The sequence below is a fragment of the Mustela putorius genome, unplaced genomic scaffold (assembly GCF_011764305.1).
Source record: "Mustela putorius furo isolate JIRA1106 unplaced genomic scaffold, ASM1176430v1.1 tig00004007_pilon_pilon_pilon, whole genome shotgun sequence".
Classification (NCBI taxonomy): Eukaryota; Metazoa; Chordata; class Mammalia; order Carnivora; family Mustelidae; genus Mustela; species Mustela putorius.
In genome coordinates, this window is record NW_025422145.1 from 13,038,815 (window position 1) to 13,055,305 (window position 16,491).

At 45.9% G+C, this 16,491-nt stretch overlaps 1 protein-coding gene and 1 long non-coding RNA gene across 8 annotated transcripts in view; one reads left to right on the plus strand and one right to left on the minus strand.

Moving 5' to 3' along the window:
* LOC101686830 overlaps positions 1–16,491 on the minus strand; it is a 30,248-nt gene extending 13,757 nt beyond the window's left edge. For 3 of the 6 annotated variants that reach the window (XR_001179043.2, XR_006604327.1, XR_006604328.1), the window contains exon 1: positions 16,308–16,486. This is a non-coding gene — a long non-coding RNA (uncharacterized LOC101686830). Of the gene's footprint in view, positions 1–16,038 lie in introns of all 6 variants that reach the window. The other 3 variants (XR_006604329.1, XR_001179042.2, XR_001179041.2) reach the window with 3 other exon arrangements.
* MEFV (MEFV innate immuity regulator, pyrin) lies at positions 100–13,462 on the plus strand. Of its 2 annotated transcripts, none has more exons than XM_004750575.3 (10): positions 100–419; positions 2,949–3,782; positions 5,381–5,763; positions 6,362–6,457; positions 9,275–9,505; positions 9,884–9,906; positions 11,522–11,637; positions 11,817–11,849; positions 12,204–12,236; positions 12,399–13,462. In XM_004750575.3, exons 1-10 carry the CDS (start codon positions 146–148, stop codon positions 12,950–12,952), a joined length of 2,577 nt encoding a protein of 858 aa, XP_004750632.3. In that variant the 5' UTR covers positions 100–145; the 3' UTR covers positions 12,953–13,462. The 2 variants fall into 2 exon arrangements, with proteins under 2 accessions (XP_004750632.3, XP_044927907.1); XM_045071972.1 differs by having other exon boundaries at positions 5,408–5,763.

Sequence of the window (16,491 nt, forward strand, 5' to 3'; positions counted from 1 at the left end):
CACTCATAGCTCAGTTCCTCCACTGTGCAGAGCATTTCCTGTGCCTTTTCCGCTATTTCACAAGTGGCTTCTTTTTACCCATCCTCTGGGTTCCAGGGCAGAGATTGTTTCAGACAGCTGGCTCTGGCCTCTCCTGGTCAACAGCATGATCAAGACGCCCAGTGACCATCTACTGGACTCCTTGGAGGAGCTGGGAGACAATGACTTTGAGAAGTTCAAGTTTAAGCTGAGCATCCGCCTGGAGAAGGATCACTCCCGGATCCCCTGGGGCCAACTCCAGAATGCCAAACCTGTGAAGCTGGCCACTCTGATGATCACCCACTATGGGGAAGAGAATGCTGCGAGGCTGACCCTGCAAGTCCTGAGGGCCATGAACCAGAACCTCCTGGCAGAGAAGCTTAACAGGGTGATTGGCCCAGGTAAGCAGGCCCCATGCCCCATTCCTCTCCCTGTGTGTCTGCTGGCTATTCATGGGGTAGAAGGTGCGAGAGGGAACTTGTGTTTAGGCCAATGTGCTGTGACTTGGGGTTAGGAGTCCCAGGTCTACCATGACCCCAGGGACTCTGGTTGAGCAAGTTCTTTGTGCTGCTTAGGTCTTTGGAGCTGGTTTATTATAGCTAAGGCTCCTGATGGCTTTTAAAAAGGGCAAGGAAGGGAGGGCGGGGAGTGTTGGGAGTGGGAGGCTGAGATTCTCACTGCAGGGTGGAATCAGGAGAGGCGGGAGTTAGATGCCTGGTCTTAAAGGGGCCCTAACTTCATTGTGACTAACCCCTATGTACAGACCAGTATCTTCAGGAGAGAAAAAAAAGGGGGGGGGGCTTGCTAACTGACCATATCAGCAGAGTCAACAGGTAATGTTCACATTGAAATCCACTTATTTTCAGTTTTGAGCTCTTCTTTGACACATTTCACAAAGGTATTCTAAAATTCCCAATTCTTTTCCTTTCTTTCATCTTTTCTCTTTCCTTGTTTTTCTTCCTTCTTCTCCTCCTTGTTGTTCTATTCCTATTTTGCTGTAACTTTCTGATTTTATCACACTCTGATCAACGAGTATGGCCTACTGGATTTTTGCTTTCAAAGAATTTTTATTATTTGAGATGTGGGGGCAAATATGTAATGGACTTAAAAAGTATTTGTTAGTGTTTGAGTATTTCTTCTACTTCTAGACTTTGAGGACACGTTAGAAATGCTTTCCATGTATTTTTCTGGAGTAGAATGTTTAAATAACATAAAAGTTCTCCACTCTTTGAAAGGCTGATAGGAAAAAAAAATGAAAGACTGATAGGACGAAACCATGATCGCAGTCCAGTGTGATCTGATGAGTAGAATTTCATGTTATAAAACCTGGTTATTAGGACGCCTGGGTGGCTCAGTGCATTAAAGCCTCTGCCTTCAGCTCAGGTCATGATCCCAGGGTCCTGGGATTGAGCCCCACATCAGGCTCTCTGCTCAGCAGGGAGCCTGCTTCCTCCTCTCTCTCTGCCTACTTGTGATATCTCTCTGTGTCAAATAAATAAATAAAATCTTTTAAATAAATAAATAAACAAGCTGGGTTATTAGCATCTTCAGGGCTTTCCCATTTGTTCTTGAGCCAGTTTGAGGAACTTACATTTTCCCAGGAAGCCAAGTGTTTGCAACAGCAAAGCGTTTTAAACAGCTCTGAAGCAATTTTAGTAAGAGCCTCTTCTACCAAAAATTAAAGGGCTGATTACAGGATATCTTCTTTTATTCGTTAGAGTAGTGGTTTTCAAGTTCCATCAAGGAAGATAATTCAGGGATTCTTTAGAATGTTAACAAATACTTAATCCAAATTTTATTAACTTTTCTAACTTATAAAACCAACAAATGCATATTAAAATGTGTCATTAATAAAATTTTGAAATTCTAGAGGCCACCAGGGTAATAGTTTGTGCTGTCCTTAAACTCCTTTTCATGTAGTCCTTGGAATTAAGCCTTTCCTATCATTTCTGTTTAATGAAACCATATCCTGAAACTTCAAAGCAAGCTGTTTTTTTTAAAAATTTTATTTATTTGACAGAGAGAGAGAGATCACAAGTAGGCAGAGAGGCAGGCAGAGAGAGATGGAGAAGCAGGCTCTCCGCTCAGCAGAGAGCCCGATGCAGGGCTCAATCCCAGGACCCCAGGATCATGACCCAAACCGAAGGCAGAAGCTGAACCCACTGAGCCACCCAGGTGCCCCGAAAGCAAGCTGTTTTAAAAACAACAACAACAACAACAACAACAACAACACAGGGGCACCTGGTTGGTTCAGTCGGTTGAGGAACTGCCTTCAGCTCAGGTCGTGACCCAGGAGTCCTGGGACTGAGTCCCATGTCAGGTTCCCTGCTCAGCGGGGAGTCTGCTTCACCTTATGACCCTCCCCCTTCTCATGCTCTCTCTCTCACTCTCTCTCTCTCAAACAAATAAAATCTTTTTAAAAAACCACCATTTCCACTTACTTACCTGTCTGTTAAGATTTTTTTCATGTTGTGAAACCATAGAATAAAACAGAAGTCAATTAGTTTCTGAAGTTTTAACTGTCCTTCAAAATCTGTTTTCAAATTTTTATGCCAAATACCTTAATTCTTCTTATTGATGGGTTTTATAAGAGAGTTTTACACACCTATAATCACACACACATTAATACCAGTAAACCAGGGGGGATATTTATTTTACAAATTAAGAATTTTGTGTAAGACTTATATTGGAAACAAGCTCTCCTGCCAAAGAAGTTTGAAAAGCACTATTTGAGAAATATATAGCAAATAATTAGCATTTTATTATTTTTATCTTTTTTTAGCATTTTATTATTTAATGGTAATTGTTGTTGCCTAGAATATTCTGAACTTGTCATTTCTGAAAGGATTTTTCCTTCTCTCCCTTCTCTCTCAACCCCTAGCCCTGAGCACTGCACAATTTCATGCCTTGTCATCCTGTTCTCTTTGCAGAGCTTCTGATACAAGCAAGTGGCACTGATGGTTCAGCAATGTCTTGTTCCTCTGGGGAGAATAAGCCCAAAGGTCTGAAGATACCAGATGGCCTGAAAGGTGACAGGCAGCGGCAAAATGGTGATGGGGTCCCTGGCCTGCCATCCAGCCAGCAGGAGGCCGGAAGGGGGCCCCAGAAGAAGCCTCCGGGAAAACAGAGAGATCAGAAGAGTTCTGAGGGCCTGGATATGCTGCACAAGTCAAGGCCCAGGAGCATGACTCTGGGTGCCAGGAGAAGCCCACTCCCTAGCAAACCACAGGGGGAGAAGGGGAGTCCTAGTGCCAGGCTACCCAGGAATGCCAACTCTTTAGGACGGCTCCAAGAACTTGACTCTGGGTCGCATACTGGGTCCCTAGGAAGAATAAAACCCAAGATCTCTGAAGGACATTTACCTTCAGGGCAGAAGCGACCCAGAAGTCTTGAACTTAACATCTTTCTGGGAGAGAGAGAAACTCCCAAACCAGAAACTCTTCTCTCTCAAGATAAAATGAGAAGTGATCATCCAGACTCAGCAGCCGCCCCCAGTGAAGTGGCCACTCTGGATGTAGGTGCTACCGTGGCTCCAGAGAAAGGCTCCAGGAATCCAGAACATTCCATGATTTCGAAGGGGGGAGTATTCAGGAATACACTTTCCAGTGCATCACTGTCTGGAGACCAGATGACCTGGGAGCATCCAGAATCCACAGGACCCTCAAAGAAAAATGGAATTGAGGGTCAAGAACCCCCTGAGGCCCTGAGGGAGATGGTAGGCAGTGAACTCCATTACTCTTCAGGTCTGGAAGTCCCTTCTTCAGGTAAGAAAGGACCCCAGAACTCAGAAGATCTGACATCCTTAGGAAGGGTGACCTGTGCAGGTGTTCCCCCACAAACCTTTTATCCCCACTGTATTTATGTCACAAGATCCCTGAGTGCCCCCCTGGGATCCCCAACCCATAGAGAATCTGAGGTAGGCTGTGAATCCTGAAAAATAAATGCACGTATGCACATCATCATAAAATGCTGCATCAAAGTTCAAGTTCTTAGACATTTTGAAATCCTTTAGAATGCCAAGTCAGTCATGGACCCCAGCTTGTGCCTCTGGGAAAGACTAGGTAAAAATACCCGCTTCTCACAATGACCCCATGGCTGTATGTCATGAGGCTAAGAGTCTGCCATTCACCTCTCTGGGCAGGGAGGTGAGCTATTGGCTAAAATACTAAATCTCTTTTACTAAGGAGGCAGAAATTGGGATTATGTTGGGTTGTGGGTAATAGAAATGTCAAAATAGCACTAATTGAAACAAGACAGAAGTTTCTTTCTTCTTTACATAAATAACGCGGATGGCTCAGAACAGATAAGGTACTCCATGGGTGAGGAACCAAGGCTCCTGCTGTTTTTCTGCTCCACCAAGTTTGCTTTCAAACTCATGGTCTCAGAGGGTGGCGTCCTCATTTCAAGCACCAGGATGGAAGGACAAAGGAGAAGAGTATAAGCTTAGGGAAAGTTTCCAGAAGTTTCTAGAAGCTGCTCGTGATGCCTTCATTTATATCCCTTTGGCCTGAATGTAGTCAAATAGCCATACCTAAGTGCAAGAAATGGGGTCTTTGTTGGGGGGGGGGGAGCAGCAATCAATTCTATCACAAGGAAAGGAGGGGAGAATGGTTACTACGGGGCCCTCCCACAGTCTCACTTACAGATGTGATATGAATTCCTGGGATCTTGTGAGAGGCGGTGGGAGGGGACTAATGAATTGAGTATGTTTCTGTTTCTTCTTGTACCTCCTGTCATTTCTGCTTTATGAAGTTGTGCTATGGTCCTAGGGCACAGCTGGTTGTATCTCTCTGTCATCATGTTGGGTTTATACCCTTCAGCCTTATAAAGTCAAGTCCCTTTCCCTACTTCCATTGAATTCTTCCTGCGCAGGGATGTGAAGAGAGGTCCCTCTGGTTCTCTCATTCAACATACACTTCTCACATCCTTACCATGTGCCAGGACCTCTGCTAGGGGTCAGGCTATGAGTGAATCACTGTCCCCAGGGGGTCTCTCATTCGGGTCATGAGAAGCCTGGATGGTGGTTTTATGCGGCAAAGCAAACACTGGTCAGAATGTCACATTACCTTTATATCACCTGCTACATCCATATATGTATAGGAGGAAAGCATGGAATTTATAACAAAAGGCCTTTTATTTTAAGATAATTATCCAGGAATTCCAAGTCTCGGGAATGTCATAAGCCCTTAGCCCTCAAGTCCACTGGGTAGTCTGCCGCCTTGCTAGAGCAAAGTCAGGGGAGGACAAGCTGGAAGTGGCCACAGTCTAACCAGGAATTTGTGTGTCCCAAGCACGGGTTCGCTGTCACTCTCTGCTGTCCTTTGTAAGCACCCCTTCATAACGTTCTGGGTTTGTCACTCAGGAAATTCTTCCACTGCCATGTCTCCAGGGAAGCCACAGGATGAGGCTATATATCCCCCTGGCCGTGCCCAGGAAAGAGATGACTCCTGCAGATACTCCATTGCTTCTAGGGAATCCAAGACCTCAGGCAAGTGCTCATCCAGCAGCCTCATGCACCTGGCCTCACTCACAGTAAATAACTCCGAAGACTACAAGCAGCAAGAAGGCTTGCACATGGCCAATTTGAGCCCCAAGTCCCTACCACAGTGTGAGCGACACATGAAGCAGGTCCAGCTGCTCTTTTGTGAGGACCACAGGGAGCCTATCTGTCTCATCTGCAGTCTGAGTCAGGAGCATCGAGGCCACCAGGTGCGCCCCATCGAGGAGGCTGCCCTGGAATACAAGGTAGGTCTTCTTGGGGGTTGGGAGGGGAGAGGCTTTTAGAAGTCCGGGCTACTTTATTTCCCAACCCTGGGATGTTGGTGCATTAGTCAGCATTCTTCGGCCGTAAGTAGCAAAAACACAATACAAGCCAGATCAGCAAAGAGGGAATTTACTGGTTCATGGACCTGAGATCCAAGGGCACTAGCTTCAGGTATGGCCGAATCCAGGTGCCCACATGATATTAAGAATCTCTCTCTCTCACCACTTCTTGGATATGCTTCCCCTGGAGTGATGGATTCATCCCTTTCCTGGGCCCCCTCCCTATGCTCTTGGCTGCAGCAAATTCTCCTAAAGCAGGGGCGCCTGGGTGGTTCAGTGGGTTAAAGCCTCTGCCTTCGGCTCAGGTCATGATCCCAGGGTCCTGGGATCGAGCCCCGCGTCGGGCTCTCTGCTCTGCGGGGAGCCTGCCTCTCTGCCTACTTGTGATCTCTGTCTGTCAAATAAATAAATAAAATCTTTAAAAAAAAAATTCTCCTAAAGCAGATTTTCCCCTCTAGAGTTGGCCCAACTAAAGATGGCAGAGGCCAAGTTTAGGCTTCAACAAGTGCCTCTTTTTCAGGAGCAAATTCAAAAGCAGCTGGAGCATCTGAAGGCGTTGAGAAAATCTGGAGAGGAACAGAGATCTCAGGGGGATAAGAAGACTGCAAAATTGCTGGTAAGGGCAGGGGTGTTCTATGGCCAATCCTTGCCTGAGTTCACCCCTGCAAAAGGAGGGAGGGTGCCAAAAGTGTGCAGGGGAGTCTCCAAAGTATATTGTCTCATAGGGAAGCAGAACTGATCACCTGTTTAGAATCACCTGCTTTTGAGGGGGCAGAGGGGTAACAGGAGTCCAAGGATGAGCTCGTCCCTGGAGAGGGAGACCAATACCCAGCAGGAAAGGAAATCTCCAAGGAGACTGTGCTTTCTCATATTCACCACAAAATGGTTTAGAGAAATTAACACCAGGGGCTGTCACTGAGGGGTGGGATTGAGGAAATGGGAAAATAAACTTTCCCATTTTAAATACTCCTTTGTATTGTTTTTATAATTGTCCTTTTCAGGTTTTTTTAAACCATATGGGTTTTTAAAATTCAAATGGTTAGACATTTTCTTTTAAACTGTCATTTTGTGATGCCACGGATTTCAATAAATACATTTGTTGGTCTTCCGCTATTGAACCTGGACACATAAGTTGCTTCCATTTTCCCTGCAAGCAAATTCAATTATCCCAAACAGCCTTAATTTGTCTGACCCCTTCTGTTGGCCAGATCCCATCTCCCACACCACAATGGGAAAAAGGCAAAGATAACAAAGGGCAGGAATGGGGGTGGGCATGGCATTGGCCCAGATGTCTAACTTTTGCAAAAACTCATGAAGTGCAGTAAAAGAAAACCCCTTTCTGGGGTGCATGAGTGGCTCAGTCAGTTAAGACTGACCTGATTTCAGCTCAGGCCATGATCTCAGGATCGTGAGATCAGGCCCACATTGAGCTCCATGCTGGGTGTAGAGTCTGCTTAAGATTCTCTCTCTCCTTCTGTCCTTCCCCTCGTCACCTTCCCCACCCCACTCACCAGCTCTTTCTCTCTCTCTCTCTCCTGTCTAAAAAAGAAGAAAAGAAAACCCCTTTCTTATAATACCATGTGGCTTGGAACTTGTGGGTAAAGCAGAGGTCAGGGATGCCTCCCACCATGAAGATGAGGCAGAAGCCTGGGCCACAGGGCAACTCAGGGAGATAAGAAGGTCTGGTCTTCCCTTAAGACACTTGCCATAACATGAGCCCCCAAGAAAAGGTGATGCTGTTTTCAAGACTTCTTCTCCTCCTCCTTCTTTCAATAGTCAAAATACATATATAATTTTTTAATCATATGGAAGGGGTGGGAAACTCTTTTTTACAGCACAATGACAGCTAATACAAGTATGGAAGGATGGTTATGGGGTGCCTGGCTACCTCAGTCAGAGATTATATGACTCTTGATCGCAGAGGCCTGAGTTCAAGCCCTGTGATGGGGGCAGAGATTACTTAAATCAATCAATCAATAAAAACTTCTCAATACTTCAAAAAAGAAATTCTCCACTATACGAACCCCAATATAACAATCAACACCAACAAAGATCGTCAACAGATGCTAAAATTTTTAGCAGAAGTTCGTAAGAGAAAAAGATATGGACATCCTCTCAAAGTACCACCCCTTGGATTACTCATTAATTATAAAGGAAATAATACATATTTATACTGAAGAGGCGAGGCAGACCCCTCTTCAACCAAGTGACTGATCCCTGAATAATAGTCATGGACAAATTGGACACTATTTGCCTCCCCGTGGGACGTGTTAGGGAGCCCAGAGCATTAAAAATACGGTATTCCTGTCTAAGATACTGAACCTGAATTTAATCATGAGCAAAATTATCAGACAATTTTAGAACACAGGCCATTGAACATGACAACCGATCTGTCCTCTTTAAGGAAAAAAAAAGCCAATGTTAGCATCCTTAACAACAAAAGGTGAGGAAACATTTTTGGTTCAAAAGGACTAAAGAACTCAAAATGATGAGATCTCTCAAGTCCAGTCTTAGAAGATTTGAAGGGACTTCTCCCTCCATAGAGGAAGGAGAAGGCTCTCTAGAGCCTCTCCACCTTTCCACAGAAGCTCTTGATAGAACACGGACCCACGTGTGATGGTAGTAGAAGTCAAGTTCAGTTACATTCACTAGGTGGACTGAATGCCTTCATTCAGAGCCACATTGAGGATGTTCTGCATGCCAGCACTTTGGTGGGGAGTAGAGACAAGTCTCCTTCCTGGACACTTTGGTGGCTATAACCTTGTCCATTTACAACCCCAGGCATATGTCATCCTCACACTGGCTTTCAAGGAAGGAAAAAGATGATATCAGATATCTTAGTGTCCTGTGTCTGCCTTAACAGAGTACTGAAGACTGAATGGCTTAAACCACAGAAATGTATTCTCTCCAGTTCTGTAGGCCAGAAGTCCACAGTCAAGACATCAGCAGGACTGGTTCCTTCTGAGGGCTGTGAAGGAGAGACATCTTCCGGGACTCTACCCTCAGCTGGTTGATGTCATCTTTTCCCTGTCTCTTCGCATGCTGTTTTCCCTGCGTCTCTGTCCCACATTCCCCACTCTAATGGCCACTCCAGTATGCCTCACCTTACCTAATTACATCCTCAATGATGTTATTTCCAAATAAGATCATATTCTTTAGATCCTAGAGGTTAGGACTTTAACATAAATTTTGGAGGGGATACAAATCAACTCAGAATAGTAGGTTTTAGGGAATTTTACAAGAGCCAGCCCCTGCCACCCTCAGTCTGTTCGGGAAGGTTCTGGCCCATTTTGTCTCCTTCTCTGAAATCCAGTCCTCCAAGAAGCTGAGGGATCCAGCCTCTTACCCGCCTGCAGGAGGTGGGCTTCTAGGGATTCCCTGGGCGTACCCATCCAGCACACTGCACAGACACCTACACCTTTCTGTTCCTCAGAAACAAACTGAAACCCAGAAGCAGAGACTCCAGCACCAGTTGGAGCAGCTGTACCATCATCTGCAGCAGCAAGAGAAGCTCTTTGTGGCCTCATTAGAGGATCTGAGCCAGACCATTGGCCAGGTCAGGGAGAAATACAGCACCCAAGTGTCCAGAGACATTGCGCATCTTGACAAGCTGATCGGGGACCTGGAGGCCAAGCAGTCCCAGCCAGAATGGCAGCTCATGCAGGTGAGTGTGGCTGGCTTTCCCCTGCCCAGTGTGCCCAGTAGGATGACATGGGCTCCCAGCATTGCCATTAGCTCTGCCCAAGTCAGTATGAGACAAAGGTCTTGTGACCAGACCCCTCTGATGACCTCTCAGGAGCCCAGGGAGGCCCCAGCTTTCAAAGGGATCCCCTGGCATCTCCCAGAAGAGAAGAGCAGGGTTTGGGCACAGTTCTGTTGCAAGCCCCACCAGGCTGCCACTTTGGGTGATGAAACTTAGAATGGGGGAGAGGTGCCTGGGTTTTGTTGACACCCCAGAGTGGAAAGACCAGGAGGAAAGACCAGGAGTCAGCGCAGCCCCTAGGAGACTGATAATGGAGAGCTTCCCTCTTTTCTCTCCTAGGACATCGGAGTCACCCTGCACAGGTACCGAGAGGTCCCCTCATGTTCCCTTGGGTATCCTGCAGGAAGCAGTGGGGGAGGCATCCCTAGGAGGGAGATGCTCCCAACCCCGGGTGTGTGACTCCTCCTGGTCTCCTCCTATCTCCTGCAGCTTCCTAAGTGCTTTCTGGATTTGCGTAGGGAAAATGGGAGTGTGATCAGGAGAGCGAGCATGGGTCAAAGACAGCAAAGAATGAACACAGCCTATCGTGCTAATGATGTTTCCTAAGAAATCTTCCTAAGGATTGCAGTTTGCCTCATGAAAACTGTTCCTGCAGAAGTGCCTCCCTCCCTGAGACCACAAATGTTTATGGTCTCAGGGAGGGAAGGACTGTCTAGGAGTGGAGATGCTAAGCCCAGACCGGGGAAGGAAGGTGAGGGAAGGGAGGAGGCTGGACATTACAGTTACTTCAGGAGCTTTACAAAATCCTGACATACAGGCTCTGGCACACAAATTAAATCCAGATCTTCAAGAGTGTAAGAGCATAAATTTTTTGTGTTTTTTTTCTCTCTTTTTTGGCGGTAAAATACATATGAAATGAAATGTACCACTCTGACCATTTCTAAACGTGCAGTTCCTTGCCATTAAGTACATCCCTATTGTCGTGCAAGCACCACCACCACCATCTGAAGCATGTTCTCATCCTCCCAAATGGGAGCTTCGTACCATTAAAACATAACTCCCTATATTGCCGCCTCACCCAGCCCCTGGCAACCACCATTCTACGTCCTGTCCTTATGAATTTGACTGCTCTAATTGCTTTATATAAGTGGAATCATACAGTATTTGTGCTTTTGTTTCTGGCTTATTTCGTAATGTCTTCAAGGTTTGTCCATATTGTAAAATGTGTCAGAATTTCATCCCTTTATAAGGCGGCTGAGTAATATTCCACTGTATGTGTACGCCAAAATTTGTTTATCCTTTCATCTATCAATGGACACTTGGGTTGTTTCCACCTTTTGGCTATTGTGAATAATGCTGCTATGAATACCGCTGTACATCTATCTGTTTGAGTCTCTGCTTTCAATCCTTTGGGGCAAATACTTAGAAGTAAAATTGACGTGTCATATGGTAACTCTATGTTTAGTTTTTTGAGGAACCACTATACTATTTCCCACAGTGTCTGTACCACTTTATGTTCCTAGCATCAATGCACAAGTGTCCCAATTTTTCCACATCCTTGCTAACAACTGTCATTTTCAGTTTTTCAAAACAATAATAACCATCCTAATGAGTCATAGCCCATTGTGGTTTTCTTCTTATTTACTATCATTTTTATTTCAACAGAAAAGGACTAAAGAAGTATAATTAATTTGACTAGGTAATTCTGGGCTGAGCATTTCAATATTAACACCATTTTAAGGCCATTATTAAAACTCACTGTGGTTTTGATATCAGTGGTTTTTTTTAACTCCTTAGGTGATGCCAATCTGTGGCCAAAGTTGAGAACCAAAAACTCAGAGTCCAGGGAGGACTTTCTTTGCCAAGCCCAAGTGGGCTGGGTGTCCCCTGTGGACTCTACACCTTACTTCCACCTCATGGGAACTTGGGCTACCCCATGCACCAGCGGCTCTCTGGCCAACAGTCTTTTGTCTCTAGGGTCAAGATAGCGACTGTTCCTAAGCCATGGTACACTCCTCCAGAGGTGGAGAAAAAGATCCACTTGATCTACCAGAAATCAGAGTTTATGGAGAAGAGCATGAAGTCTTTCCGGGGTAGGTGGGCTTGGGGGAAATGGGGAAGCACCTGCTTGCTTCCTCTCTGATGTCCATGTAGCCCAGACCCCTCTGACATCCCTTTTCCAACTCCCATGGCCTTTCTGATGCCATCTTCAGCTTCTTCCTGATCTAACCCTAGCTGGGGAACCTAACTCAAGCTCCCTTTCTTCTTTCAGAAACCCTGCGTTCAGAAATGGACATCTTCAATAGTGAGTATAGCGAAGGCAGAATGTGCTTGCTGGGGGTTACTGTCATATTCCCTGTGCTCTTGATTTCTGGGCATTATTCAGAAGAGAGAATAACACCTGTAACAAAGGCAGAAGAAAGCCTTCATAGGCTCTGTGCTGGACTTGGGATCTGGGTCAACTCATCAGACCACAGAGTCACCAAGGCAGGCTATAGGGTCCAGGAGAATGGGGTTAATCCAAGGAGAGGAAACAAGGTCCTGAGCTGGGGTAGGGGTCCTTGTCTTTCCTTGTTGTGATGACCAGGGTACATTCAGACTCTCTGAATTGGGACACTCAGGTTTCACCGCACCCCTCCCCTCTTCTTTTTCTCTGTAGTTCCAGAACTGATTTGCGCTCAGGCACATGCTGGTAAGTGTCCAGACTAAGGCAAGTGGACTTCACCTGCTGGGTCCCTGTGCAGACCTCCAGTGTGTTCCAGAAGAATGTCCCTAATGTGCCTTGGAGGTGGGGAGAACCCTGTGGGTGTACTGTCCATGGACCCCCAACAAGGTATTCTAATTCTTTCTGCAGTTAATGTGATTCTGGATACAGAAACTGCCCACCCCAACCTCATCTTCTCTAATAACCTGAAGAGCGTAAGACTTGGAAACAAGTGGAATCGTCTGCCTGACAATCCAGAAAGATTTGATAGTTGCACCATTGCCCTAGGCCTTCCAAGCTTCCTCTCTGGCCGCCATTACTGGGAAGTGGAGGTGGGAAACAAGACAGGGTGGATCCTGGGCATCTGCAAGGCATCCGCAAGCAGGAAAGGGACCATGACGCTGTCAGCCAACAACGGCTACTGGGTGGTGATGATGATGAAGCGAAATGAGTACCAGGTGTCCACCATTCCCCCAACACGCCTGCAGATAAGGGAAGCCCCCAAACGTGTGGGCATCTTCCTGGACTACATGGCTGGAGACATTTCCTTTTACAATGTAACATACAAATCCCTCATATACACATTCACCAGCTTCTCTTTTTCTGGGGCCCTTCAGCCTATGTTCAGCCCGGGAATACATGATGGAGGGAAGAACATGGATCCTCTGACCATCTGCCCCATGGCTGACCAGAGGCCTCAATGAATGCCCAACACTTTGCATCTCTCTTCCGGCTCCCAGCCTTGTATCTTGAATCTGTACACTCAACTGTCATTATTGAATGCCTACTGGGTTCCAGCTGCTGTGGTAATGTAACAAGAGAAGAGTGCCAGTGCCCAAAGAGCCTATGGAATGGGAGCAGAAATAAGCTGAGAACCCAAATATTGGTAAATAAAGGGTGAAGAGAACATGTGCTGATGACACCTAAGAGGAAGAAGTACATGGCTGTAGCTTAATAAATCCTTGTATGAATTAGTACCCTGAGATGTCACTAAGGCAGAGAGCTCACCCTCATTTTGCCCCAGAGCTCTATGGCAAGGATGTGTCCCCTCATTCTATCCTCCTATCCTCTTCCTTGAGGACTTGGAAAGCTGAGAAACAAAACAAGCAGACTGGACTATTATATTTTTGTACCTGGATTAATGAATTACGGATTTTAAGAATATTGGCTAGGCCTCATAAATAAATCAATTATAAAACTTGGTCATAACTGCACTCAGTTTGCACTCAGTTTGTTGTACTTAGTCAGTCATTGTGAGACTCCATTTCCCTACTGAACGCTGTGAGAAAGATGGAACTGCTATAGTGGGAAAACATTTGACACATGTTTGACACATATTCCCAGTGTCAGTTTTTTTTTAAGATTTTATTTATTTATTTGACACAGAGAGAGAGAGAGAGAGAGAGAGAGAGAGATCACAAGTAGGCAGAAAGGCAGGCAGAGAGAGGGGGAAGCAGGCTCCCTGCTGAGCAGAGAGCCCGATGTGGGGCTCGATCCCAGGACCCTGAGATCATGACCGGAGCTGAAGGCTCAACCCACTGAGCCACCCAGGTGCCCTCCAGTGTCCGGTTTTTGAAAAATTCTGTCCTGATCTATCATCCCCTATGTAAAGAGCTGTAAAGAGAAAGGAGGTAAGGGGATGAAAGAATCAGATGAAGATTAAACACTAAACCCCTCCTACCCCAACTCATCTTTCCATCTGTACTCTAGAGCCTAGACTGGACTCAGCTTCTCCATGATTGTGGTCCTGGTTTCTTCAACCCAGAGTCTTGTTCTACCCACATAATCCATCCCCTGACAGAGATCGTGTGCTCTATCTGCTTAGCTGTTCCTAATTCTTCCTTGCTATAACCCTTCCATAAACAGCTTCCTGTATTTTTTCCACCATCTCCCCATACACATATTTTCCCCCCTGTTATTCCTAAAGTGGCTCCAGAATGTGAACTATCTGATAAAACTTGCTACAGGGGGCCATACGATCCTTCAGAAAGATTAAATAATGTTTCATGCCCAAAGCAATGTTTGTCATTTAACATTTTTTGCTCACTGAATACAGATATAATGGGGTTTTACCTATGTTTTAATTTATTTCATTATCTGTTAGTGAGGCTGTGAATTTTCCATGTGGACTTCTACCTTTTGCTTCATTCTATTTGCTATGTGGAATCTAGATATTGAACTTAGTTGTCTTTAGTACTTCTTCAAAAATATTTTATTATTTAATTTTATTTATTTGTCAGAGAAGCAGGCTCCCCGCTAAGCAAGGACCCGATGCAAGACTCAATGCCTGGATCATGAGATCATAACCTGAGCCAAAGGCAGATGCTTAATCCACTGAACCATCCAGGCGCCCCTCAAAAATATTTTACATACTAAACACCAGTATTTGTATGATGAAAATTTCTATCGTGTTTTTTTTTAATTGAGATTTAATTCACAAACCACAAAATTCACCCCTTTAAAGTGTAGAGTTAAGTGGGTTTTAGCAAATTCACAATTTGGAAATATCACCACTAAATCCAGAACATTTTCCTCACCCCTAAAACAAGCCCTGCATCCACTGGCAGTCACTTGACACTCTCCTCTTCCCCAAATCCCTGGTAACTACTATCCTATTTTTGTCTCTATGGATTTGCCTATTCTGAACATTTCATGCAAGCAGAATCACACAGTATGAGGTCTTCTATGACTGACTCCTTTCACTTGGCATAATGTTTTCGAGCTCCATCCATGTTGCAGCATATACTGTACTCATTCATTTCTTATTCTTATATGGATATATTACATCTTGTTTAGCCACTTATCAGGGTTTTTTAAAGATTTATTTTTGAGAGAGAAAGAGAGAGCATAAGCTGGGTAGGGGAGGAGTTGCGGGGGGGGGGGGGGCTGAGGGAGATAGAGTCTCCACTAACAGGGAACCTAACTGGGGACTCAATCCCAGGACCCTGAGATCATGACCTGAGCTGAAAGCAGATGCTTAACTGACTGAGTTACCCAAGCTGCCCCAACATTAAATTAATGTTCTTTTATGTTCTCTTATTGGTTATTAAATTCCACTTTTTGTACACAGTATAAGGACACATGCTGTCTTTCCAGAAGAGTAGGCAATTTTTGCTAGCACCATCTATTTTACACTAAGTTGAAATGCTACCCTTTCATAGAGTTCCATGTACATTCAGATCAACTTTAGCACTTACTATTCTTTTCTGTTCTACTTATTGACGTCTGGTTCAAACCACACTGCTTTGATTCAAGTAGTTTTTGTTTCTGTTCGTTTTTGGCTTTTGATGTCTGGAAAAGCAAGTATCCTTTATTTTTAGAAAAACTTTTGGTACCACAGTTTTAACACTAGTCTGTAACATATTCTAACACATGGCTAAGTAAGTCACCTATAGTTAGTTAGCGTTAAGGGAAAAAACCATCCATCTATACTTTTACTTTGGTCATCCAGCGGGAGGCAGGCATTACATAGAATAAAACGCTCCCTGCCCCGGGGCTGTCACAACCCTGATCAGCGCTTCACTGGGGAATGAACCGAGTACGGAAACAACTCAGGGAGAAAGGGCGGTTAGGCCTCCCTGAGAGGCTGAGGACGGAAACGAAGGCGACTGGAGAATGATCACCACGATTTCCCAGAAAACAAGACGGCCCATTCAGATCGCAAGGTAGAAGGAGGCAAGCGGGGGAGAGGAAGGTCGCCAGGTTCTGATCTATGGGCCGCCCTTACCGGAAGGGACAACTGTGATAGGACCCAGAACCGGGCACAGACCCTGACACGCCACCCACTCACCGCCTCAGCGGTCCTTCGACAGACCCACGATGCGGCGGCGGAGACAGCCGCAGCCTCTCTCAGATCTTCCGGTCCGAGAGGCAGCCCACTTCCTGTCGAGCCCGGAGAAAGCAGGATGGAGTCGGGGGTGGGACTGTCCCGCCCCAACCGCCGCGCCTAGCGGCCTCCCAGTGGCTGTTCGGAGCCGAACTACATTTCCCAGCAGGCGATGGAGCGACACCACCAGTACCTGGAGAGGAGCCAGCCCGTCATGGAGGATTGGAGCCTACCTTCTGCTTTCTGTCTTCCAGATAGAGCCACGGAAACAGCGGCTGCCGCCAGCCCGTCCTCCCTCTTGTGCTGAGAGCTCTGCTTGTCGTCCTCGAGCGTCGCCTTCTCAAGCACAGCCCACCCGCTCCGAGCGGGGAGACCAGGCTTCCGCACTGGAAACGAGGCACCGGTTGTGACGTCACG

Excerpts from the sequence above, each read along its gene's own strand:
- MEFV (XM_004750575.3), top strand. The coding sequence starts at position 146 with ATGATCAAGACGCCCAGTGACCATCTACTGGACTCCTTGGAGGAGCTG. Across the intron at positions 6,458-9,274 it reads AGAAGACTGCAAAATTGCTG|AAACAAACTGAAACCCAGAA; the intron begins GTAAGGGCAGGG and ends TCTGTTCCTCAG. Across the intron at positions 12,237-12,398 it reads TTGCGCTCAGGCACATGCTG|TTAATGTGATTCTGGATACA; the intron begins GTAAGTGTCCAG and ends TTCTTTCTGCAG.